Below are 27,775 nucleotides of genomic sequence, written 5' to 3'. Positions count from 1 at the left end.
TCTGCAACAATGTAAAGTGTTTGTAGAACTATTGGGAGAATAGTGTTAAATAAATAATAATAATGATTATATTTTAATATATTTACATTTTTCTAAATTGAGCAGACAGCCATATTAAAAGTATGGTTAATTGTACACAACATATTGAACTGTATATTGATCCTACTTTTTGATTCATGTCCCTTTATCAGGGTGTTCTAGAACACTATGGTGTAGGCACCATACAAATGACACACTGGCTCTTGCAGGTGTCAGCGCCTCAGCGGTTGCTAATAAAGTTATTCAAAAACCTGGCGCGCCCAGGGATGCGGTCACTAGGAGGCGGTGCGTGGTCTCCAGGCTGCATGCTCCTCGCACTTCCGCTTCCGGTCTGACGTTGGCTCTCCGTTAGCCCCGGTGCTGTGGACGTAGGGGGTAGCCCGGTGGACCGTCAGCAGGTGAGTTGACATAAGACGTTAGGTGACAACGCTGGCTGGGTGCTTGCCGCCACATAACCGTAGGCCGGAGAATCTCCGGGCTCTAGTACGAGCTGCCCCGGGAACCCCCCAACTGCTCCCTCGTAGGGACAGAGAGGTCAACTTCCTGGGCTCCTCTGGAAAAGTTATGAGAACAGATAATGTTACAGCTGGGAGTAACTCTGAGCTGGAAACTGAGACACCTCTACCTAGTCCTGGGGACCACTTACAGCCCCGGATGTAGAGCACCTCAGGAGTTATATAGTGTATTATAATAATAGAGCATTGATGTCATGATATTGTGGGACCACTTAGATGTGAGCCATCCAAAGAGACTGGACCTCCAAATATCTGTCCCCAGGAACTTTCTCACTAGCCCCAAGTTTATTCTATTTAAGACTGGGTACACAGTACAGGTTTTTCACCCGGTTATCGACAGGTTTTTCACCCGGTTATTGAGCCGGTCACACTACAAATGACTATTAGGTCTGATGTCGCATTAAGCTAGGTACACACTACACGGTTTTCATCCAATAATCGGCTCAAACAGCCGACGTACGACCGCTTGTTCAAAAGTCGGGTCAGTGTGTACAGTGACACGATGGTCGAAAGTCTGCCCAAATGGACGATTATCGCCTCATTTGGTTGGTCGTACCGTTTAATATTTTCATTCCAATCTCGTTTCCGCTGTGTAGTGTGTATAAACTTCCGACTGATCCACAACAGTGAGTACGAAATTAGTCATTGCTCACGACAACATGGCTGTAAAATGTCGCTAAAGGGACGTCCGCTCTTCCCTTTATCGTCCTAAACAAGGCTAGTGTGTATGCAGTCCATGGACCGAGCGATCGGACCATCAGTCGCATGTAAAATCGCTCGGCATAAAAAGTTGGTGGAAATTTCTGTAGTGTGTGCCCAGCTTTTCTCACAAACCCCTACTTTGTTCTATTTAAAGTTGGGTGCACACTACAGGTTTTCACCTGGTTATCCAGTCAGTCACACTACAAATGGCTATTAGGTCTGATGTCACATTAGTGTGTACTGATCCCATGATCGTGTTGTATTGTCCCAAAGCACAAGGTATCATTTGTTTTTATTTTATAAACTAACAAAATCTCTATGAACAATGTTGGGCAAATTCTACAGTATGTATGTACTAATGACAAGCAGTGTCCATAGATCTTTATAGAGTTTACAGAGTCACAATCTTTTCAGCCGATGGTTATGACAGATGAAGAGCACATATCTGACAGTAAAACGTGTATAGTGTGTACACAGGAATCGGCTGCTGATCGGGACTTTCAGTTGTTGGTAAAATCTTTAACGATATCAAATTGGGAGAAATTTTCTGTAGTGTGTACCCAGCTTTACCTAAACTGTATTTGGAGAAATTGAAGCCACCTGAATGCACAGGAAAACGTCCCTTAACGTAAAAGCCATGCAGCTATCTCATCTTGGTTCTGACTGACGAAAATAAACGTGTGCTTATACTGCAATAATTCAGATTACGTTTCATTTACAGCTGTGGGATAAGAGCCAAACCTCCCTTGTGTCACCATGTCTCTTTCAAAGCGGGAACTGGATGATTTGAAGCCATGGATAGAAAAAACCGTAAAAGGAGTGCTGGGATTTTCGGAGCCCACTGTGGTCACTGCTGCTCTGAATTGTGTTGGGAAGGGAATGGACAAAAAGAAAGCCGCTGGTAAGTCTTCATGATCACTGGGAAACCTTTGCTTTACTGTGCCCTCTTGTTCGTATAAATGGTCAATCTTTGCGATCCCATGGGATCTTTCTGTAGACAGTATGGTAAAATATAAATATATTTTTTGGTGATTCTTTTAATTCCAACAGCATGGAAGATTGATTTTATATTATAATTGGTGTCCATGCTATTAGTTGTGTCTGAATACTTAAGTTCTAATGAGGTAGAATATAATTGCGAGAGCACATTATTTTTATATTGTGTTTAAAAAATGGCAACTACTGATAGCAAATATGATAAACCATTCAGCAGCCAGATAAAGTGACTTAAAATAGTGTTTGTAACAAATTGATTAGTGTGCTTATCTGATTTTTGTATGAAGTACCTGAAAGTGACCAAGTCTTACTGGGTGTAATTGTATTCAATGTAGAGAGCACAGCAGATCTGTTATATTTTAGGGCAGGCCTGTCCAACCTGCGGCCCTCCAGGTGTTGTGAAACTACAAGCCCCAGCATGCTTTGCCAGTAGACAACCTGTTGATAGCTGGAAGGGCATGCTGGGACTTGTAGTTTCACAACATCTGGAGGGCCTCAGGTTGGACAGGCCTGTTTTAGGGCATTGAAAATATGCAACTTATATCAAAACACAGCTGTCGAGCACAAAAATAAGCTGGAAACAAACAATGAAAACAATGTTGTATATATCAAAAGTTGAATGAGAACGTTTGTAAGCCAGTAAATAAATGAAAATAAGCACCAAATTTTATACTTTTTAGTTTCCTAATGTATACTGAAATCTGCACTGCCACCTAGTAAACGTTTTTAATGACTTATCTGGTCGTTTTGGGCTGGAAGAGGTAGAGAAACCCCAGGGTCATACCACATCAGATCAACACAATTTTTTTAAAAAAATCTACCTTGTGTTCTATAATTTCAATTAAATTTGGTATACTAAATGCTGCCATAGGTGTAAAGAAAACTCCCACATCTTAGGCTATGTGCGCTGATTTTGAAGTTCTATGCCTTTAAAGCTGCAATTGTTTAATGAAAAACTTGCTGTTGATGATTTTTTTTAAAATTGCATTTGTAGCTCACCTGATTTGAGCTAGAGTCCTCTAGCTCAATCAGGTGAGCTACAAATGCAATTTTAAAAAAAATCTCTTTTGATGGGCTTTTGTATGATATATAACACAGCATTATGCTTCCATCAAAATTAAAAATGTAATATTTTCTCTAAAAGCCATATTTTTTAATTTTTGAAAAACATCTCAAAAATTGTTCATACTGTTACTAAATACCCAACATTTTATTTTGGGATCATCCGCTACAAGAGCTTTCAGTTTTGAGTGATTCATGAAAATTGTATTTATTGAGGCACTACCTACACATCTGAGAAAATCAACAAAACAATATTTGTTCCAGTTCACTTCATTAGAGGAATGCCCGTTCCTCTTCAGGTGTGTTTGGGGACGAAGTTTTACAGACAACACCTGCTCCCACTTCTCCGCAGGCGTGTGGACTTAAGTGGAAAGATGCTCTATGCAGAAAGAAACTTCAATTGTCTTAACTTTTACAGGGTTATGTTAGGTTTGGGTGGGCTTTAATTAGTGAAAAAGTCACTAATTTAAGCCCACCCAAACCTTACCTGACCCTGGACCATTTGTGTCACATTTGAAGAAGCGGAGTGTTTAATTACAGAGGAGTATCAGACTGGGAGAGTGTGTGCTGGGAGCAGGGGAGGAACAGCAACATGGAGAACAGGCGCTGGGCTGGAGGGACCCAGCATACTGGAAGCAACACTGAACTCACATAAAGAAGTCTGTCACCAGGCAGGGAAGGCACAGCCCATGAGGCTGGGTAAGAGGAGCATGTGATGGGCCTCTCCAATCAGAGCTCTGCACATGCTCCTCTCAGCAGAGGCTCATGGGAATTATTTCCCAGACTCCTCGGCAGCCCAGTCCAAGCCTGCTATGTTTAAATTGGTTTAGAGCAGTGGTTGGTGTTTAAATTGGTTTAGAGCAGTGGTTGGTGTTTAAATTGGTTTAGAGAAGAAAAGAGAAAAAATATGGAGGAAAGTGACAGGTACCTTTTTGTTTCAACCCATTTAAAAAGGCTAATCATACTTCTAATAAGAAGGGGTTGAGACCTGTTTCAGAATGGATGTGTCCATTTATTTTTTCTGCCATGCCAAAAGTTGCAAAAGTTTGTACCAGCTGCAGAAAACAACTTGGGCCACTTTGAAAAGAGCAATAGGGTCATTGTTCAGTTCCTCAAGATAATGTAGTATTGGCTCCCACTTTCTGACACCAGAGGGTATGTAACTGCTGTCTATGGCTTGCATTTATTCTGGAGAAAGATGAAAACATTGATGAAGTGTAAGTGACATTTCTCCATCCAGCTGGTCCATCACCATTCTTTTCATTCCCAAGGAAGCCAATGTTTTATGGATCACTATGGTAGATGTTCTGCGTAAGGTGAATCTGTTAAGTCGGACAGGTGGAATGTACACCCTTTGTAAAATGGAAATACTAAAAACAAATGAAGCCTTCAGCCAGTTCCAACCCATCAAGTAGCACCATCCATCCAGAGTATCGGCACCCAATGGTAATGATCTGTAGTAAGCTTTCTTAAAATATGTGAAAGACTTAAAATTATTAATTATTATTAATTATTAATGTGAGACTTACAATTATCATAATTGTTTAAATATTTCAGTATTAACATTCTGTGTCATTGTACATAATATACATCAAAGGGATTGTTTAAGGACATAAATTAAAAGTAATGAACAGGCCTAGATTGTTCTCATTTTCATTATTTTAACAAACAGTCCAAAGTGAAATCTCCTGTAGCAGATGGTCCCAAAGCAAAACTTTGGGGATTTATTAACAGTATGAACAATTTTTCAGATGTTTTTCAAAAATGTAAAAATATGGCTTTTTGAGAAAATCAAAATTTTGACTTTGAAAACTTTACATTTTTATTGAAACATACTGCTGTTATATATCATATGAAAGCCCATAAAAAGACGTTTAAAATGAGACCTTAATGAACTCTCTAGCTCAATCAGGTGAGCTACAAACATAATTTAAAACAACGTTAACAGCAAATATTTCATTAAAAAAATTGCAACTTTAAAGGCGTATAACTTCAAAACCAGTGCACATATCAGCCTAAGATTTGAGGGTTTTCTTTACACTCATGACAGTATTTATTACACCAAATTTTATTACAATCTGAAACGGTCAGATTGAAACCCTGTGTTGATTTGATGTGATATGACCCCCCCCAGGAAAATAACTGCTGCATATAGCGCCCCCCGGTGCTCCAGCTAGTGGAGTGGGGGACACCTTGGTAAAATGTTTGACTAGGTGGTAGTGCAGGTTTACTTTGAAATGGACAATTGGTGTGCATGCCACAGCTTTGGTGTTTATATATGAAATAGTACAGACATCAATGTTTAATGTAATTTATTTACATCCTAATATAACCATATAGTTACAGTGCTGCAAGCTTGCCTGCAGTTCTTATGAATATGACAGCACGTGGCTGTATATAATAGCCATTTTATAATGAGCTCATACTCAGCATCAACAGGGCTTTGCTGATTTCCTATCTGTCACGTGCTCAGACATCCTTCTGCTTCTGCCATCATAATGGTGAATGTACCCCTGGCAGAAAAATGTTTTCTCTACTGAGCTTCTGAACTGAGTTAGTAAGGTTGACGAGCTAATATATCATCATATCGGTTGATTTCTTTATTTGGATCACTTAATTGTTTTGTGAAAGACTCATTAGTAACATTATTGTTTTTCTGCAGACCACCTAAAGCCATTTCTGGATGACTCCACGCTGCGTTTTGTTGATAAACTTTACGATGCCGTCAGGGAAAGTCGTGGCTCCAGGCACTCCAGATCAAGCAGTGACCGAAGCAGGAAACGTGAAATCAAGGTATGTGTTTTATTGACACTATGAGATCGGAGTTTGGTTATTTTTCTCTTCTGTTGTGGACGTAGACATTGAAGGTGGGTCTTCACCTTCAGATAACATGAATTTCTTGGCTTCTCCATGCACTCCTGCTAATTCTGCAAAATAAGTAATTATATATTTTCCTTGTCCTACTTTGTTCATTAGATAAAAGTACATTTTTGTTAATTCACCCCACTGGATATGTATGTAGTGGTAAAGTGCAGAAAGTTTCTAAGAAAATAGGTCAGTGCGTCTGGTAGACGTCACATGAAGGAATGTGCAAGCAGATAAATTAAGGGTTTGTCCAGCTTTTAAGTAATCTTAATATAACGTGTCCCCAAACTTTTGTGCTAATGGAAATTCTCCAGCCAACTACAATAAATTTCTATTTACATATACTATGTACCTGTAGCAGTCTAATCTAATTGTCATGTTTAGCTGGTTGTCTGAGACATCCAGTAGTACTCACATGCCCCTAGCAGTCTACAAGTGTCTTCCTCTACCACCGCTATTCCTGCTGTCATCTAGGGAGTCAATCTGCCTGCGGCAATCTGAGCAGCAATCCATAGTGTGTGTGGCTATAAGAAGCTTGGCAATCCATTTTTCCTTGGTTTGTCTCTTCAGGCTGCTGTTAATGAGTTATCATTCTGCACAGTGTCATGTAACTATCATGGGAACCAGTCACATGGCATATGATGTAGTGAGCAGGAAACTTTTGGAACACCCCTCTGAGCTCTGTGTACTGTGAGGTCCTTCCCCTCCCGACTATTAAATGTATGCTGAGTTAAATTTTGTATCCAAAACTTATGCTTCATAATGAAATAAAATATACCCATGTTGATGGCAGATTTTTAAGGGCATCTGTCTATTAAAATGTATATGTAGCTAACTCCAGTTATTGTCAAATTCTACTGTGATGCATGGATAATGAAATAACAGATTGGGGAGCTGCGAGTGTTCATTTAATGGGAGACATTGTTCATTAAAGTGAAATTATGCCATAATGCTGAGATGTTTGTGTAAGCTGGCGACAAGATGAATATTTATTGAGGTTATGGTGAGTTGCTTCCATCCTAATATTTGTGTGTTGTATGGCTCTTTTTATTGAATAACTCGTGGTGCTTAGATGTTTGAGAGATGCTTTCTTTAAAAGTCTTCACTTACTAAACACAAGTTTGTATTTCTTTTTATCCTTTTTTTTTTTTAAGCCCCCCCCCCCTCCCTAAAGTATTTTTCCTGCTGCTTATTTGCATCTTGGACCGTTCGTTATACTGTGGCAAGGGAAGCCCTAGGACAGTGTTGGCTAACCTGCGACACTCCAGGTGTTTGTGAAACTACAAGTCCCAGCATGCTTTGCCAATATATAGCAGCTTATTGCTGGAAAGGGTATGCTGGGACTTGTAGTTTCACAACACCTGGAGTGTCACAGGTTAGCCAACACTGCCCTAGGACATTTCCATGCATGTTAAATGCCAGAGACACAGGGTTCTATCACATGGACTGTACAATGCACTTTCTGCAGAAATAAAAATGCATAAAGGGACATTTATGGTAACTTTCTAGGAAAAGGATGTTGCAAAGCATCCAGATTCTGTCCTCCTGTTTAGAGTTTATTATTTCTTTGTTTTTTTGGGGGGGTTTTTGTAGCTGTGCACCAATTTTTAGAAATGTCCCCAATAGAAGACCCCACTAACCTGAATGTCCCATACGTGGAGAGGCTCCAGTATATTTTTAAAATGGAGAATAGGGTACTTAAGTGACAAAGTGTATACATGCTGCATCCTTCTCTTTGTATTGTAAATGCGGTATAAACATATGCACTGCGTATTACTTGTGGACATTCAGGTGAATGACATCTAGAAAACTATAATTGGGAAGTGTCTTGTAGTAAGGCCAGTGTGGATAGTTAGCATTGACTTGTGGTGTTTATTATGTGGACATTTTTTCAGCTTGCTTCATGTACCTTGACCATTCATAATGTCCTTGTGCTGTGAGCAGGACAAACATCAAATTGTATTTGGAATTAAATTTTAATTTAATTTTACATTTATTGTTTTGCCTTTTTTTGTTTTGTTTTTTTTACCTGGTGTTCTTTCTTTTACTGTATTGACAAGAGGTTTTCAGATTCTTGGATGTAGCTTTTGGGTTCTTTGCAGGTACTCTGAGCATTTTTATTTTAACAGCAACATTTTTATTACATTTTTAAGGTTTCAAGGGGGAGGGTACAGAAATAAAAAAAAAGGAAAGGGAGGAAGAAGGGGTACAGAGTGGGGAGCAGACATAACATCATATATCTAACCAGAAATTCTTCAACACAATACAATATACTCTCTTCCTTTGAACGTTTTATGATCTGGTCTTTGGGTGAGTTTGCCGAGACACAAACTGCTGGGAAGATTGCCTGCTATCTCCAATGTTCTCTATTTGTAAATGAACTGTTTCTCACTGGAGACTGATGGGAAATAGCCTTATAACCCATTCCAGATTGGTGAGCAGATAATGCCACGCCTTGATTAGCAGCTCCTGTCTCAAGTTATCTGCTTTATTTATATGAAACCACTAAGGATGTACTTACCACTTCACACATGGCTTATTAACGCCCAGTGCTTGAGTCATGCATTCTGACTAGAGCCCTGTCTTTGTGGAGTTTGAATGTTTGCTATGTTGGTTTCCTCCCACAGTCCCATACATACCTAGTAGGTTCATCGGCTTCTGGTAAAATAGACCAGTGTCTGTGTGCTCTAGAGAGTTTCGACTGCAAGCTGCGATGGTGCTGGGACTAATGTAAATTATTACATTTTCTCTTTACAGAGAAGTGCAATAAAATCGGCGCTATACAAATAAACTTACATTCTTTGACTAAATTAACTCCACTAGGATATAATAATTATGCTAATGTCTTGCTATAAATGGGGCATCGGTGCATTGTGAATAGGGAGGGCTACAAGTAATGTACCTGTATGCATCTTTATGACGAAATCTGCAGAAGTACTCCGATGAACGATTGTCATTTGCGTCTTTAGTGCGCTATTGGTTAAACAAAAATGCATGCCACTTGTTGTTCATTCACCATGTTCACATCTGCGGAATCTTTAGACAATGCACTGAAAGTATACTGCTGTATTCAAAATAAACTAAATAGACTTCAGAGAGAGTCATAGTTATACAGAAATAAATTTGACTAATAATTTGTCCAGAAGGCCTCCTTGCGTTCTGTGACCGTGCCTGCTACAAACTTCAGTTAAAGCAGCCAATGTAAAGCTCTATAGTCGTTTGTGCTCTCTTCACCCACCTCTACCTGTGCAGCTCCCTTTCCCAAATGCAGGTAGAATTGCTTTACTTTCTTATCGGACATGAAGGGAGTGGAGAAGGGCCGGGGGCAGAATGGACCCCAGAAGTCCACTCGTGGCTCTGTCAACTCTCTCTCTCTCTCTCCCACAAAAATGTCTTTACCAAAAGATATAATAGAAACACAGTATTTTCTCATGTACTTCTCTTCACCAAACATGATGTGAGGTTAGGGTTTCTTTTAAATGAATTACTTTGTAACTGTTCCTAATGCAGATGGTTTGTATATTCTATCATTAAGGAAGTGTTTGGGGAAGATCCAGATCTCTCGAAGGAGTCTTCTAAATCAAAGAAAAAACGGACCCCCCGGTTTGAGGAAGTAGAAGAACCAGAAGTGATTCCAGGTCCACCGACTGAAAGCCCGGGCATGCTGACCAAGATGCAGGTATGCCTATTGGCACGAGTACGGCCGTCCTTTCTGTTTGTATGTTGTTCTTTTCCATGTTAATGACATCTTGGATTGCTGAGAAACTTTCAATGACCTCATCGTTTTTTAGCAAGATCTCCAGGTTTAAATCTGGTTCCTGATTGGGTATGGGGATTATACTGTGACACCAATCAGCCCCACAGCTGCTTTAAATAACACGGAATCCCCTGCAGGAGGTACAGGACAGATAGGAAGGGGTACAGTTATATAGCTTATTTTATGGTGTATATTAGTATGTGTTTGTTATAAGTGGGAATTTACTCAGGTTGGAGAATTGTTATCTGATATCTTCATACCTGCTCAATTGGTCGACTTCAACTATTTATTTTGTCATTCTTTAGTATATAAGTAACCTTAAACTTTTTGTCCCATGGCAAAGTGGTTAGCACCTATGCCTCACAGTGCTGGGGTCATGAGTTCGATTCCCGACCATGGCCTTATCTGTGTGGCGTTTGTATGTTCTCCCTGTGTTTGTGGGTTTCCTCCCACACTCCAAAAACATACTGGTAGGTTAATTGGCTGCTATCAAAATTGAACCTAGTCTCTCTGTCTGTGTGTGTTAGAGAATTTAGACTGTAAGCTCCAATGGGGCAGGGACTGATGTGAATGAGTTCTCTGTACAGTGCTGCGGAATCAGTGGCGCTATATAAATAAATGGTGTTGATGATGATGATTTCCTTGAATGTGCTGTTATTTAACTTCTCATTCTGTCTGGGGGATACTGCTCCCGTGTTTTGTATGATGGGCGCAAGGAGCTGGCACTAATGGTCTAACTTCTGGTAAGGAACCTGTCCCCCGAGTAATGTCTGGATCTACTGCCCCTCTCCCAGCTGGACTTGGGAGGTTGGAAGCATTAGAGTGAACCTGCTATGGGTTTGGTAAGGCTTCCCTGTAAAGATGTCTCGAGGCTTCCTAGAGAGAAGGGCGCACACAAGCGTCCTCAGGTGGCTTGGACCCTCATGTGAGATTTGTATGTGGCCATTGCCATTATGAGGAATGGGAGGTCCTTCAGGAAGCTGGTCCCTTACAACTAGATAAATGCCACTAGCCGGCCAAATGGTGAGAACCTCATTATGGCGAATCGGCAAACTCTTGATTTACTGGACATTGTAGGTGGTCCTGCTGGAGTATTGGCTTTATTCCAACATAAGAAAAGGATAATATTGTTTCTCTTTCTTCAGAACTATCGAATCTCATTGATGACGGGTGGAAAAACCCTGATGAGCGTTTCATGCTTCCTTGATGATACTCTGGCCTTTACCCCTGCCACAGGCCGGAATGGTCAAGTGGGAGCAAGCAACCATGGTTGACACCTCTGTTTCTCTTTTGACCAAATCTACCACTCTGTCCATTCTGGGGTGGCATCCCTTAAGGATCCCGCAGACCAGAAGATGGAGGGTAGTCTTAAAGCCATGTTTGTTGGAGCAGGAACGGCCTTTCGTCCCATGCTGTCACCAACTTGGGTTGCTAAGGCAATGGAGTGCTCTACGTACCACTTTATAGATGGGCTTCAGAATGGTACCCCTAGAACAAAGCTTTTGCCTATAGCTGAACATCTTAATGCATCAGCCTATGTTTGTGAGGTAGCTCAGGTTGCTCCTCAAGTCTCTACTTCCGCTGTGACCACCAGGCAAGCACCCTGGCTGCGCTCACGAGAGGTGGATGAGGAGTCAAAGCAGGCTCTAGCGGCACTGCATTTTGAAGGAGGGTTCCTTTTTGAGAGGAGCCTTATAACCTCATCCTCCAGGCAGTCAGGAGGGAATAACTCCTTCCTCCCGCTTAAGGAAAGGGGCCTCAGGTTTTGGGCCACTTTCCGGGGGGTTGTCGTCTCCTAGTGGACAGCTTTCTAGAGGTTGACCCTTCGCTATCTGGTTTCCCACCTAGAGAAGCAGGTCCTCCTGGCCATCCAGGTGCTCAGGGCCCAAAACCCCTAATAGGCCTCCTACATGACATGGGTTGGCTGTTGAAGTCAGTATCTTGAGTGCACTGTGTTTCCCAGGTGAAATACAAGGAAAGATACTGGAGAGGGAAGTGTACCGGCAGTAGGGTCAAGATTAAAGATCGTTAGGTGCAGGGCTGAAGAGAGAGAGCTTAGATCTTAGAGAAAATGGAATGTAGCAAAGTGTGGATATAGTGGAGTAGAATGGGAGGAAAAATAGGTTCTCTATAGTTTTTATTGCTGGGACGGAAAAAAACCAAATGGAAAATAGGGTTCAGGGAAGAAGAAGAATTGTGATGGTATTGAAAAGAGAGGAATATGTTCATGTAGGATGGATGAGTGTAGCTCAGATACAGGATGTATATAAATAGGTGAAAGTGAATACTTGGACAGTAAGGTATAGTATAGATGAATGATAATTATAGACATTATGCAAATACTAAGTATAGGTACTAGTAAAATGCAGAAAACTAGTTGGAAATGTGAGCAGGTGGTGAAGCTTGTGGGGGAAATCATAAAGAGATGGTAATCAATATATTGTGTGTACATACTGATGGAGAGTGGGTGAAAAGATGGGAGGAGAGAATGCTGATCTATAGGAGAATAATGATGTATAGACAGCTGATTGAGATAGGAGTATAATTAAAATAGCATGCCCATCTTTCTGGACTAGGAGAGTGCTTGTGTTGCCCCGGTCTCTCCAGGCTTTTGTATCTTATGTGTGATATCATATTTATAGTTCACTTCAGTGACTCACAGATGACGACTTTCCTCATACTATGTGTCATGGTTCATGATTATTAAGTATAAACATATCTTTGTTCTAATTTATTTACTGATGTGTACATGTTTGACATTCTTCAATAAAGAAATATTAAAAAAAAAAAAAAGTAGCATGCCCACTACCCAAACTAAGCGCTTTAGTGGATGCATAATCTATGTTCCAACGTAAGTTATGTTACAAAATTGGTATCTTCTAATTTTTGAAAAAATAACTTGTTCATGGCTATCCATGTATGTTTCATACATTGATGCTTTGCAGAACAATTACACAAAAATGTAGTTATTACATAGTAACAGGTCTGTCTGTGTTGCAGATCAAGCAGATGATGGAAGCAGCGACCCGGCAGATTGAAGAGAGGAAGAAGCAGCTGAGTTTTGTCAGTCCTCCTGCAGTGGTAGGTTGGAGATAATAATACCTATGTATATAACAGCTGGTGCCCTGTAATGTCTGTTTTAGTTTTCTGTCAGAGGGCCTGTCATTTTGAATTAGATTCCTAAAAACCGTATCCATGTAAGTAAATCAAACCAGACTCCAAATGCTCATAAGACATTATTATTATTTAAATGTTAATGGGGATGGTGCATGAGGTTGGGATAATTGGTCATTTTCACTGCAGCATCAGTACCAGCTGAAAGCAAAGTGGCGATCCAGCTTCAGGTTACTGTGGTGTCCTGGGGTGGGTTTTCCTTTGGCATATATAGTAAGTCTTGGTAATTTATCAGTGTTTTGGTCACCTGTGTTTTATATCATGGTAAATATCAACATATCGAGTCTCGGTAAAACACCACGTAGACCTGACCACAATTACCTTTATATAAACCCAGAAATCCATATATATATATATATATAAATTTCTCTTTCATCTAGTCTGGGGGGCACTGCTTACCATGGGTTGTGGAGGGAGCTTGGGGAGTTGGCACCTAACTAGTTAAACTTTAGTACTGCTGGCAGACCCCTCCCCTCTACAATCTCCCTGCCCCCTCTTGTTCAGTTTTTTTTTTTAGTACTTAATGTAATTTTTTAATTTTTATTTAATTTATTCTTTTGAACTTTTGTCACAGGTGGCAGAGCTGGAGTGTGTTCTACTATAGAGAACACACTCACAGCAGAGCAGCGCAGGCACTACCCTGTCAGATGAGAGCCAGCGGTTCTCACTGACAGGGACAGGAGGAATGTGTGCCTGAATTAGGAGTGACAAGCGGTCTCACGGACCGCTGTCACTCCTGGAGCCTCCCCGATAACCGGCGCTGCCACTGCAGGCATAGAGCGCCGGTTATCGGATATTTAATATGCTGGTGGCCATCTTGGATTGGGACAGAGCGGTGTTACGGAGGAGAGGAGAAGGGGGCTATACCAGGATCCCCCTCATGCATAGGAGGGGGCATCGGGTATCATCCGCTGCGGAGACCTCAACCCTGGAGGTCTCCACTACTCTGCCACATAACCCCTTTTTTTTATATGGACCACAGAATCAGAGGCAGCATTACTGAAGGGGGGAGTTAACACATAGAGTTCCCCCTCCTTCCAGAGAGAGATGGTCCGTCCCAGTCTTCTGGCGCCAAGGAGAAGCCCGGGAAGAGAGAACAGATCTGAGGGAGCAGGCACCAGGACACTGCTGTTGGACTTCTCCCCTGTTTGGCCTATGGGCTAAGTATCTGATTTATTTAAACACATACTCTGTATTGCTGTGTACAAGTGGGCTAGTAGGGATTATATTATAGTTCTCCTACTTGCTTAGGTATTTTTTTGTTTTTAAAATATTACAATAAGTACAACTTTTATATATAGATTAGTTGATTACTTGTAGTTTACACTTTTCTCTCCACACATTTATATCTCTCTCTCTACTCAGCTAAATTTAACAATTTAAGTCTGTTTGTTTGGTGTGCCTTCCTTTATTATGAAATGTCAGATAAGGGAAAGGGCCCTATTGCAAAATATTTTACATGTTCTAAATGTAATGTAAAATTACCTTGTGGGCAGAAGGACCCGTTGGCGCTCTGCTCTGTCTGCGAGGCAGGGGTTCCCCCTGCGCAAATCCAGCATATTCCAGCCCCACTGACGGAGGAACCGGCCTGGGTGACCTCCCTATCAGTCGGTTTCCTCTTTAGCACAGATGGTTTTTCAATCCAATCAATTGCCATCTACTGTGGCTACTTTGGTGGCTAATAATACTAGTACTCAGTTGGGCCTCCCTGTTACCACAGGTTCTATTGGAACGTCTATACCAGGACCTTCCTCTTCTCATACAGACCAAGCCCCTGTTCCCACAGAACCGGCATGGTCTGCAGCATTTATAAAGGGTTTGGATAAACTAAACCAGTTACTTGAATCCCCAAACATTCCGCTTGCTAAAAGAGGCCTAGATCTGATAATACCCCTTATGGTCCTTTCAGACTCTGAGGAGTTTTCAGTGGAAGAGGGGGAAATAAATTCTGATCCTGACCAGGTTCAACCTTTGGGACAGGAAGAGGGCTCTAAAAGCCAATTCATTAATGATTTGGTTTTAGCAGTGAGACAAGAGTTGGACCTCCCAGAACTGGAGTATCCTACTCCTAAAGACAGAAGTCTATTTAAGAAGGCCAAAAGAAAGGCTATTCGTTTTCCCCATTCCGTAGAGCTTAAGGATATTGCAGAAGGAGCCTGGAAACAGCCTGATAAGAGGTTCTCTGTTCCCAAAAGGTTCTCTTCCCTGTACCCATTGCAGGAGGAAGATGTGGTTCGCTGGGAGAGTATTCCAATAGCCCGATTGGCCAAGCACACTTTACTTCCAGGTTCTGCATCTCTGCAGGATGTCAATGACCGCAGAGTGGAATCCCAGCTGAAATCTATATTTGCAGCTGCGGGTTCTTCCTTTAGGCCCACATTTGCTTCAGCTTGGGTTGCTAGAGCCATGGACGTTATGACGATGTCATGGGAGTTCAGGTTGGGATACCTGTTTCCTCCGATTCCCATGCTTCCTCGCGTACTCAGACGAGTAAGGCAGGGCGGTCTGCCAGTAATTCTAATAGCTCCCTCATGGCCGCCCCGAGTCTGGTACGCGGACATAATCTCTATGGCGGAAGGACAGGGTTTCCGTCTTCCGTCTCGAGACGACCTTCTTCTACAAGGTCCCTTCCGTCACCAGAATTTACCTCAGCTCAGTTTAACGGCATGGCTGTTGAAGCCAGCCTCTGGAGGGCTAGAGGTTTTTCCTCCAGCGTAGTGAACACTATGATGCGAGCCAGAAAGCCAGTTTCAGCTCGCATCTATCACCGGATTTGGAGAGCCTACATCAGATGGTGCAAAAATAGGACATGTCACTCGTCCTCTTTTCGTCTCCCTCGCTTGTTGGCTTTCCTTCAGGATGGCCTGGAAGCAGGACTTCGTTTAGGTTCCCTAAAAGTCCAGGTATCGGCTCTTTCAGTATTTTTTCGGATTTTCCAGATATTAGGACTTTCCTCCAGGGAATCTTGCATATTCAGCCTCCCTATGTTCCGCCCACAGCACCATGGGATATCAACCTGGTACTGGATATGCTTAAAGGGCCTGCTTTTGAGCCTTTACTTGTGGCAGATTTGAAGTGGTTGACCTGGAAGGTCCTTTTTCTTTTGGCTATTGCATCTGCACGTAGGGTTTCGGAATTAGGAGGTCTGTCTTGTCGGGAACCATATTTGGTTTTCCACGAGGACAGAGCGGTGTTAAGAACCCTCCCTTCCTTCGTTCCAAAAGTAGTTTCGGCTTTCCATCTGAACCAGGAAATTGTAGTTCCGGTCTTTTCATCTACTTCCCATTCGGATCAACAGTCTATGGAAAAGTTAGATGTGGTTAGGGCTCTCCGCATTTATGTCAAAAGAACTTCTCAGATTAGACGTACTGATTCTCTGTTTGTCCTTTATGATGCAAATAAGAGAGGCTGGCCAGCCTCAGAACAGTCCATTGCAAGATTGATCACGGCTACTATTAGGGAAGCTTACATAAGGCTAACCGTCCGGTGCCAGAGAGACTTACGGCCCATTCCACCAGATCGGTAGGGGCGTCGTGGGCAGCGAGAAATGGGGCTTCTGCAGACCAGCTTTGCAGGGCAGCCACCTGGTCCTCTGTCCACACCTTTACAAAATTTTACCAGTTTAATGTATTTGCACCCGCGGATGCAAATTTCGCTCTTAGTGCTTTACGAGCGGGGTTTTCAGAGTAGTCCCACCCTTAGGGGGCTGCTTTAGAACGTCCCCATGGTAAGCAGTGTCCCCCAGACTGGATGAAAGAGAAAAGAGGATTTATATACTTACGTTAAATCCGTTTCTCTGATTCCGTCTGGGGGACACTGCGATCCCTCCCTTCTGCTTTTCTTCTGTGTGCTCTTGTTTGATTGGCCTTTTCTCCTTGGGGCTTTTTAATTAACTGGCAGGGGGATTGTAGAGAGGAGGGGTCTGTCGGCAGTACTAAAGTTAACTAGTTAGGTGCCAACTCCCCAAGCTCCCTCCACAACCCATGGTAAGCAGTGTCCCCCAGACGGAATCAGAGAAACGGATTTAACGTAAGTACATAAATCCTCTTATATGAGAGAGATAGATATATATTTTGTATACTGTAATGTAACAGTGTATTCGTCCCTGTCCATTTTGGCATTCTGAATGCTGTAAAGTACATAAAGTAAAGTACAAAAGTTTTTAATTTCTTCCAAATAAATGCAAGGGGGGCATATACAAGCTAGCCAGTAAAGTATTAAGAGTTGTCTTGACCTCCCTTTTTTTTCACAGCCCAAAGTTTCCTCCTCCCAATCTGAGCGTTCCCTTATCGGTAACACCATCCAGCCGTCCCAGGCTGCCACTTTCATGAACGATGCCATAGAAAAGGCTAGGAAAGCCGCAGAGCTGCAAGCACGAATTCAAGCACAACAAGCCCTGAAACCTGGCTTAATAGGAATTACTAACATGGTCGGCCTGGCCAACCTTCATGCCATGGGAATCGCCCCTCCGTGAGTACCATATGGTTTCCCATCTCAACCGGCAAATGTCATGTCACAATATGTGGTAATGAGTTGTCCGTGTACTGTTCTCTTATTAGGAAGTGAATAAATGTTTATTTGCAATTTGGCACTTGGACTTAACAAGGATTTAATATTACATATTGATATGCTCCTTTGTTTCTATTGAACCACATAGCTACCTTTTCAAAATACTTTCTTACCCTCTTTCAACCACTTAATAGTATCTTTGTTCTATATCTACATCCTAGTTGTTCATCTCTTTGCATTCAGTGTATGAGATGTTGCTAGCGTTGATGACTCTGTACATGTTTGATCTGGTCACTGTAATTATCACATCTTCTTTTCCTAGAATTGAAGCACAACATGAATTTTAAGAATACTAGCGTTGCCTTTAGTGGATCCTGTAGTGTGTACTGAAGATTTGTTGGCAGGTGTATTATAGGCTTATAATGGTACCTTTTATTTGTTTTCTAGGAAAGTAGAGCTGAAGGACCAGACAAAACCCACCCCCCTGATCTTGGATGACCAAGGTCGCACCGTTGATGCCACAGGGAAAGAGATTGAGCTGACCCATCGCATGCCCACGTTGAAAGCCAACATCCGGGCTGTGAAAAGGGAGCAATTCAAGCAGCAGTTAAAAGAGAAGCCTTCGGAAGATTTGGAGTCCAACACCTTCTTCGACCCTCGTGTTTCCGTCATGCCTGCGCAGCGCACAAAACGCTCCTTCAAGTTCCACGAGAGGGGAAAGTTTGAGAAAATCGCTCAGAGGTTGCGGACGAAGGTGCCACCTTTTTGTTTCTAATCCTCGTTTTAGCAGCTGTGTAGGCACCTGCGAGATAGGCTTATTAATACAGTGAAACATTTCTCTTCAACAGGCTCAGCTGGAGAAACTGCAGGCCGAAATCTCGCAAGCAGCCAAGAAAACAGGCATCCAGACATCCACCAGACTAGCACTCATTGCCCCCAAAAAAGAGATTAAGGAAGGCGAAATTCCAGATATTGAGTGGTGGGACTCCTTCGTCATTCCCAATGGAATTGAACTGTGAGTATCTGTTTCACACACTAACAACACTACTATGGGTTTTAGTAATGTAATCTTCACCTTGCCTAGCGGAATGATGGCAATGAATCTATTAGCGATATTACCTTCACCGCAGAGATATGTGCCACGACTTTCTAACCAGATTAACCTGGGCTCCCTTAATATGGCAATTTTATTTGTTTTCATCCAGGAAAGCAGAAACTTTAGCACGACGGGAAGAATTCCACGGAATCACAAATCTGGTGGAACACCCAGCGCAGCTCAGCCCTCCAGGTAAATTGATTGTGTGGGCTGGTTGGTTAACGTATATCTCTAATGCATATTTATTTGTTAAATCATTTTAAGTTTTCAAATACACAATCAAAAAGAGCGAACTACTAGAAATACTATAAAGAGAATGTTCATGCAGCAGATGTCCTAGCTCTACTAGAATGAAGCAGACCAAATAGCCTAATTCAGACCAAGGGTTGAGGACTCGGAATTCACCTAGGCATGAGTCTAAAGCTGGGTACACACTACACAGTTTTCATCCAATAATCGTCTCAAACAGCCGACATACGACCGCTCGTTCAAAAGTCGGGTCAGTGTGTGCAGTGACGCGATGGTCGAAAGTCTGCCCAAATGGACGATTGTCGCCTCATTTGGTTGGTCGTGCCGTTTAATATTTTCGTTCCAATTTCGTTTCCGCTGTGTAGTGTGTATAAACTTCCAACCGATCCACAACAGTGAGTACGAAATTAGTCATTGCTCACGACAACATGTCTGTAAAAAGTCGCTAAAGGGACGTCCGCTCTTCCCTTTATCGTCCTAAACGAGGCTGGTGTGTATGCAGTCCATGAACGGATCATCGATCGGCATAAAAAGTTGGTGGGACATTCTGTAGTGTGTACCTAGCTTTATCTTTGCTTGGAACAATTACATTGTTGTCTAAACACGATGAGCTTGATAACATACATGTGTACGCCAACCATATAACCCAATTGTCACTTCCTCTCCTATCTCTGTTACTAACAACCCACTTGGCGACATTTAAGAATAACCTGTCTGATTCTGTTAATAACTTCCTCATCAACATAAATAAGCAGGGCATACACTAGCATGCGGGAACCAAAAGTAGGAGGCAAAATTGAGTGTAGGAAACAGTTGAGATGATGGATCACAAGGGTTGCTGAATGGATCCTGATATGTTTTAAAAGAAATGTAGTAATCGATGCAGAAAAGCCTTTTCAATTGCAATTCTATATAATGCCAACCCAGGAGATGGAATATTTAAATCGGACATCCTAGACTTTAAGGAGCTTTTTAATTTATGACTTCAGCTTTAATGCTCATTTTGGAAACTGTCCCATTTGTGGCTGTTGGGTTTTTTTTTTTCCAGTTGATACAGATGCTCCAGTGACCCTTGGGATTTACCTCACCAAAAAAGAACAGAAGAAACTACGTCGTCAAACGAGGAGGGAGGCGCAGAAAGAACTGCAGGAGAAAGTACGTTTAGGACTTATGCCTCCGCCAGAACCCAAAGGTAGGTCTGAGTGTATATTTTAAGTGTTGTGTAGCTTTGACCTATTTATCTCAGTCAGCATGACTGACAGGAAGTCCACCGGGAGTCTTCTATGGTGGGTTCCCCTCTGCTTTTCTTCCACCAGACGGAAAATACCTCTCCTGTCAGTGTTCCTAAATCATGTGCCTACTTTTCTTTTTTTTTCTCTCAGTGCGAATATCCAATCTGATGCGAGTTTTGGGAACAGAAGCAATTCAGGACCCTACAAAGGTAGAGGCCCACGTCAGAGCACAGATGGCGAAACGACAGAAGTAAGTAGCCAGTTCTCTTCCTCCTAACGATCTGTAGACCTGCCCCAACCTAAAATACACATTAAAAAGAACTACTGGCTATAAAGATACATGTGATAGTCACCATACCCTTTAAGGGGCAAAGCTACACAGGCAACGTTTCTTTAATTTTTGTTTCTGTTTTGCTTATTAAAAAAAAAATGACTGCTGGTGCAACTTCAGTGTTTATGCAGTTCAGCTTGTGTGAAGAGAATGTCTTCCTTTTTTGACGTTTAGAGAGAGATATGAAAAGACTAAGGGAAGTGACCAAGATTTTTGGCCTTAAAAATAACTCCATAGAAACCCTGTGTGTTCTACGCTGTTTATCTCAAACTAAAAATCTGAAACCCAACCTGGGCTTTGCAGATGTCTCACTCAAGAATGATGGGCAGTGATCTCCAGTACCACATAATTAATGAATTCAAGTAGGAAGTCTTCCCACTGTAACTGCCCACATCATCAGTAAGTTACTTAATGACAGGGTGGTTGCAGGGTAAGACAACCTCTATTCATGGATTGACAGCTATACTGTAGCTAGACTTTCCTCTAGTCTCCAAACCTTCAAGCGTTCTCTGAAAACCCCCCTCTTCAGGCAAGCTTATAATATTCCTCAACCACCATCTTAATCTCCCCTATTACCACCCTCTACACAGCTAACACAAGACAACCCTCTGACCAACAATGCTACACACACAGCCCACTCCGTACTTTTACCTTTGCATTTTAGCTGGTCCAGTGTGCAATATGATATAGCACATGCCCTTGTGTTTCAAACTCCCATTGTCCCATAGATTGTAAGCTGGCGAGCAGGGTTCTCTTACCTCTCTGTCTGTATGTATTACCCAGTATTGTCTTATTAATGTTTGTTCTCAATTGTAAAGCGCTGCGGAATTTGCTGGCGCTATATAAATAAATGTTGATGATGATATAGGAAGTACACTGTTCAGGGGGTTAACTATCAACATTGGTCACATGATTAAAAGTTGATTTGAATTGTAGATGAGCCTTTTACGAATGCCAATTTATTTATGATTTTTTTTTTCACCCCCTCCCCCCTCCCTTTTAGAGCTCACGAAGAAGCCAATGCAGCCAGAAAACTAACAGCAGAACAGAGGAAAGAGAAGAAAGTAAAAAAGTTAAAGGAAGATATTACACAAGGCATCCATGTAGCTGTCTATAGGTACAAACTCCTCTAAATGTCTTATAGAAAATCTCTTACCAGGTAGAAGTCCTTTCCATAAACCCACCTGATGATGGTTTAATAGCCAACTGCAATTTATAAAAATAATTGTTTTTAAAAAGCTTGCACCCTGAGGGGCATATTCAGCTCTCGGCGGTTTCCGCTGCAGAAAAACTATTACCGGTATTACGGTAATAGTAAGCTGGATTTCAGCTCGCAGCTCCCTGAGCCGCGAGCTGAAATCCAGCGAGAAAAGTACCGTAATACCTGTATTTACGCGCACAATTACCGTAATGACAGTAATAGTGCACGCGGCGCGTTAAATTTGGCTATATCGGTTTGCGCCTTTTAGCCCACATGCAGGAACCTCTCAGTCCCGTATACACACCTTATTATTCAGCCTTGTGTGTTATTTTGTTTTTATATCTGATCTGTTGTATCCACTGTCTAGAGCATTGGAGTTTTGTGCACCTTAGTAATGATTATTTACATACAATACTCACCCTTTCATAATGGTGATATAGCTGTGTTCAGTGTTAACCAATCACGTCCAAAATTGCGTTAACAGGTAATTTGCGAACACCTGCAATGATCTAACTACTCCCCTCCCCATCTCTGTCTGAGTTTCCAGGGGGCTGTGGTTTGTGGACCTCCTTCTGCTGCATTGTTTTCTATCGTCACTGGGGTTCAAACACGTGTGCTAATATCTGAATATGGTGAGTGTAAGAATCCCTAGTGGTGTGGAGAAAACACTGCTGTAAGCGGTGGAGCTTGTACTCTGTTTTCACATGGAAACGAACAGCATAGACGGGCTGACGGACGTCAGCCTGGGGGGCACAGGCGGCCGCATCATATTGATATTACTTTCGGGGAGCATGCGGCCCTAACAGCCGTGATTCTGAGCGGCCCGGGGGCCCGATGCCCCCCGGCCCAGCCCACCCCTGAGCATAGAATAGCTGTAGGGTACTAGACATTAGGGAGGGTATGTTAGTTTACATAATTCCTCTACACTTCTCGTGATTTGAAATACTCTTCTGTACGTTTTGTAAGGTGGACTTTAAATGGATTTTCCTACCTTAACATATACAGTGGATATAAAAATTCTACACAGCCTTATTGAAACTACAGGTGTTTATTATGTAAAGCCTGAAATTAAAAATGTCTGGCCTTTTTCAATGTTTAAATGTGACCTTGTAACCAACAAAATTCAAGTTAAAAGCTATTTTTTAGAAAAAGTGTAAAATTAAAAAGTTACAATACCCCAGTTGCATAAATCTGCAAGTGATGTATTAGTGTTCAGCGTTAACCAATCATGTTTGAAGGTGAATAGTATATACTTCCCAGCAATGAAAGTGATTGTGCTTCAAACCAAATAAAGGTCGGCCTGTAGGATTTCCTTGCAGTTTTCTTGGTTGCATCCTACTAGGATAGCGATGGAGCTTTCAAAACATCTATGGGATCTCAATCTTGAAATGTACCAATAAGGGCAGGGCTATGAAAGGATTTCAAAGGCATTACATGTACAATGCAACACTGAAGACTAACATGGAGAGAATGTGGCACAACAGGTGCGTTGCCAACATCAGGACATCCCTCCAACGTTGATGTAATGACAAGGAGAAAACTCAAGGGGGCTCTCAAGAGGCCTAAAACAGCGTTAATGAGCTGCAGGAATTTCTAGCAGGATCTGGTCACTCTGCATGTGACAACAATCAGTGCTATTGGGTAGGATGACAAGATAGAAACCGTTTTCGGTAGAAACAAAGAATTTCCAAGCTGTCATAACTTTGCAAAAAAAAAAAAAAAAAATTCAATCATCCCAAACTATGTGTATTTTATGTCTAACTTTTTGTTACAATAGTGTTTTGGGGGTTCCTGCATTGTCTAGTTGTACTGTCGTTTTTGTCTTTTACTTATATTTACGCTAAAAATTATGCACATTTTGTGTTTTATAGTATTCGGAATTTAAGTAATCCATCCAAAAAATTCAAGATTGAAGCAAACATTAACCAGCTGTACTTGACAGGAGTAGTCGTACTACACAAAGATGTTAATGTGGTTGTAGTGGAAGGAGGTACGTACAAGATCTACAGTTGCATTGTTGTTGTATATTTATAAAGCTGTACATAAGGGGATATAGAGCCAAGGTGAGGGAAATAAAATGCATAGAGATAAAAGCAGAGCATCAGGCCAGCAAGGACATAATGTACTGCATGGTCTAATAGCAAACAATGAATCATGCATTATTGACATTTATTTGCGAAATATACTTTCTGCATTACCATGAATCGCCGCAGTTTGATAGTTGTACGTGACAATGTTTTTCATGCTTAAGGGCCGAAAGCACAGAAGAAATTTAAACGGTTGATGCTTAGTCGAATTAAATGGGACGAGCAAACAACAAATTCCAAGACACATGGTGAGTATGGATGTGTTGCATATTAATGTGTATGAAACTGGATGAAGGCAACAGTGTGCACTTGGTAATTACAACGACTGATTCGGAGAGCAATTTAGGTTGTATCAAATTGCGTGAAAAGCTCGGGAGACAATTTAATACAGCGCAGTTTATCGTTATAACATTCACAAAAAAGCACCTTGTGATGTATTAATGAGTAAATCCCTACAAACGTCTGTCTGCATTATACACTTGATTTTCTCCATGGACGTCTGATTGATGACATATTTCGGGTATTATGCACTATATATGTACACCAACTGTTGTGACCGATTTGTTAAGAGATAAGTATTGTAGCATGTTCACTGAGATTGAGATTGTTGGGCTATATCATGAGTTTGATGTAGCACGTCTTTTCCCCTATAAATGTCATTGTACCCAAGTCCCCCTATAATGAATTGTTTTTCCTTACAGATGATGACGAGTCAGATGAGGAAACTGTAAAGAAATCCAACAAGTGCTCTTTAGTGTGGGAGGTGAGTTAATTTTATGTTCTTTGTTTTTTTGTACTACATTAGTACACTTTGTACTAAAAGAGATGACTGTTCCTCTTCAATGACGGGCAACATGCGTCAGAAATATCTTTTCTTATAATATTACGGCGCTTAAAGTGTACCTTTGACCCACACATACAAATTCCAATTTAAACACCATGGAATCTGAATCTTTTTGTTTTGTTTTTTAATTGTGTTTAAACCATGGTCTGTAGTGTTACCATACCCAATGCGTTCTACTTGCATTGAGATATAAGGTGGGTTTTTTTTCCCCCTCTTAAGCCCTTACCTGTTTGGGGTTTTTTTTGTTTTGTTTTTTAGTTTTTATGCTTATAGTGCGTTTAAACATATCTGGAAGTCTACACCGATCTCTAAGCTGCTTGTAAAAGTACATACTAAACATGTTTCTTATGCGTATGTACCATTAAACAGAAGCAAGTGAAAGGCCTGTTGAATATGAGGCATTGGGCTGGAGGTGCCGGCAAGAAAGGAAAGGGATCGATTTAGGAAAAACAATAGTGTTTTTGGACAAGTCTATAGTTATTTTAATTGTACTGTTGGGTGAAATAAAGTCAAGTCCTAGGAATAAGTACAGTTTTACTTAATTTTTAGCAATAATTCTCCTTTTTATACCTTTTCCAATGTCCTCTGCTCAGTAATAAATAATGCTACTTGATGATTTTTCAGGGAACAGCCAAAGAACGCAGTTTTGGAGATATTAAATTTAAACAGTGCCCCACGGAGAACATGGCGCGGGAACATTTTAAGAAGCACGGGGCCGAACACTACTGGGACCTGGCGCTGAGTCAGTCTGTTTTGGAGACTGCAGACTGAGCTCTCTCCTGGCTTTATGTCAAGGGATAGATTTACCCACGCTGCACTTCCTACAACCGAGAAATGAGTACGGACACCATCAGATATTAATCTCCTAAGCTGTGTTTAGCCGTACCACCGGACTTTGGCACATGTGTGGATACCGGCATCTTCTGGATAACCAGAAAAATAAACTGCCCCCCCCCCCTCCCCCCTAAATACTGCTGCAGACCGGATATTAACGCCCAATTGCTTGATTTGTCTGAAACACATTGTTTGAGGCTTTTCTAGTATCGACTGTGGTTTACGGATTTGAAATGTTTAACATAAGTAGCAATTTACCTGGGGGGGGGGGTGGGGGGAATAAAAAAAAGAACATGTAAATCAATTGAATAGGAAATAATCAATTTTTCAGAAAATGTCTTGTAAAGTTCTTTCTGCTGAGATGACTCGTTTAGAGAGTATTACAGGTGGCATCTTGCCCACGACAGGAACGTCTCTGGTCGGGGTGTTTGATATTTATATCACCGGACAGAGCAGCTAGGAACTTTTATATGAAGCAGTCTGGTTGTGTATATATTATTCAGCAGGGAAAGCCTTACAAGATCTGTGTTTCCGGAAAACAATTGATAGCCCATTGTATATTTTAAAAATAAGGCTTTACATTTTTTTTTTATTTTTTTTTTATTTTATTTTTTTTTTTATTTTTTTTTTAAAATGTCAACATATTTTTTTTTCTTTTTTTTTTTTTCTTTTTGGGGTAAAGATGAGCCTTATTTGTAATGCTGAAAGGTTTCTTTATTCTTTCATGCAAAGAAAATTAAACAGAAAAAAAAATGAAACCTGTGTGGATTATATCATTAATTAAACATCAGCATCTCCCTTAAAGGTCTGTGAATATTCAGTGTGGTTCTATTATGAACTTGTTTTGCTATTTAATCCCTATATTTAGCCGGGTGCACTGTCAGAAATATATATTTTAGTGTTGTCTTTCTCAGGCTTGAGTAAAGTTGATCTTCACACACATTTTATGATTTACCTTCTGTATGGCAATAGTTTCTGATGGTGTGCTTTAGTTCTTTCTAAAGCTTCACTAACACATCTTTAAAAGATTTTGTTAATGTGTCTCCCCCCTTAGGCGGAGCCCATCGGGGCTGCTACATGCGACTCTCTTTCCGATAATTGTGTAGTTAGCCAAATTTAAATATCTGCTTTCGCTGGGCCTGTGAAAGCAGCGGAGTAGCCCTACATGTACGGCTGCTTGTAACACGCCCTGTGGCTCTGACAGGGGAGTGAGTGGTACACATTAGTAAAATATTTTATGTAGGTGGTAGCGTGGCTTTAATGTAAATGGCATGTTTTCTACATTTTCAAACCAGGCAATTTGGCATTTGTTAGGTTATAGAATGTGGGTTTAAACACCTTTTTCCCCAATAAACTTTATTTTTATAACTGAATGGATTATGTACTAATTTAGATCCAAGAAAACAAAAAAATATGCAGGTTACTTATTTTTGACTGGTCCCGTCACCTTCACACAGTACAGGCTGCTATTTTGTGGCCTAAACCAATGTTCTTAAGACTACAACCTTATTTGCCAAGAACTAGTGGGGTTGGCAGCTAGTCACTTAGTGCCTCATGCCTTAATAGACTCCGTTTTCTAGAGACCGGCTGCATTTTCAACAATGTTGGTTCAACTCCAGAATGGCGGCCTGTACTCAACTGATCCACTATAAATAGTGGCACTACTTTCTGCAGTGTTGTAACAATACTTTTTTTTTCAAAGTAGTTATGCAAATGTATTTGCTACCTGTATTATAAACCTTTTGCATTTTCTCTGTTCTCTTTTCACGTTACTTTTGTTTGTTCTGCGACGCCTTAACAACTTGCTGTATGTAACTGCAGGACCAGACCTTGCTTAGATCACTGTAAAGACTGTACATGTTGCGTGAATAAGACCAATTGGCTTCTATGAAAAGAGTTTTGGGAAATCTCATTGGATTGGGACAGTAGGGGGTCATACACACGTGTTCTGCAAATGCCTCATTGAGCAGAAATCTATTTCGGGGAGTGCATGCAAAAGAGATGTTTGAACTTCATTACAAGTGCAAGTGAATGCACAGTGAAGTATAGATGCACTATTTATTTTAATTCTGCGCTCTGTCCCCCATATTCCTATACATCTCTTATGCTGCTTCCTCCATTTCTGAGGGGAGGCAAGTATGTGTGAAGGGTGCAAGGTCATTACCTCCAAATGTAAGAGAAGTCATAAAGGGGAGAAACCAAGAATATTATGGTTAACATGGAGCTGATGGAGACTAAATTCATGTTCTAGTTTTTCAACTATACAAAGGATGAATAGCTAT

General features: G+C 41.3%; 1 protein-coding gene across 1 annotated transcript; it reads left to right on the top strand.

Moving 5' to 3' along the window:
* Window positions 1–335: 335 nt before the first annotated feature.
* On the top strand, window positions 336–27,245 carry PRPF3 (pre-mRNA processing factor 3). Its single transcript, XM_075192737.1, has 16 exons — window positions 336–437; window positions 1,978–2,157; window positions 5,977–6,107; window positions 9,715–9,858; window positions 12,937–13,017; window positions 17,363–17,580; window positions 18,067–18,373; window positions 18,468–18,634; window positions 18,825–18,907; window positions 20,013–20,156; window positions 20,347–20,446; window positions 21,531–21,644; window positions 23,600–23,718; window positions 23,980–24,063; window positions 24,517–24,578; window positions 25,284–27,245. Exons 2-16 carry the CDS (start codon window positions 2,013–2,015, stop codon window positions 25,428–25,430), a joined length of 2,046 nt encoding a protein of 681 aa, XP_075048838.1. The 5' UTR covers window positions 336–437; window positions 1,978–2,012; the 3' UTR covers window positions 25,431–27,245.
* The last annotated feature ends 530 nt before the right edge of the window (window positions 27,246–27,775 follow it).

Source organism: Mixophyes fleayi, chromosome 12 (assembly GCF_038048845.1).
Source record: "Mixophyes fleayi isolate aMixFle1 chromosome 12, aMixFle1.hap1, whole genome shotgun sequence".
NCBI classification, from domain to species: Eukaryota; Metazoa; Chordata; class Amphibia; order Anura; family Limnodynastidae; genus Mixophyes; species Mixophyes fleayi.
Note: the sequence above shows the minus strand (reverse complement) of the source record. Positions and strands in the feature narration are given on the sequence as shown.

Excerpts from the sequence above, each read along its gene's own strand:
- PRPF3 (XM_075192737.1), top strand. The coding sequence starts at position 2,013 with ATGTCTCTTTCAAAGCGGGAACTGGATGATTTGAAGCCATGGATAGAA. Across the intron at positions 9,859-12,936 it reads GCATGCTGACCAAGATGCAG|ATCAAGCAGATGATGGAAGC; the intron begins GTATGCCTATTG and ends TCTGTGTTGCAG. Across the intron at positions 17,581-18,066 it reads GCCATGGGAATCGCCCCTCC|GAAAGTAGAGCTGAAGGACC; the intron begins GTGAGTACCATA and ends TTTGTTTTCTAG.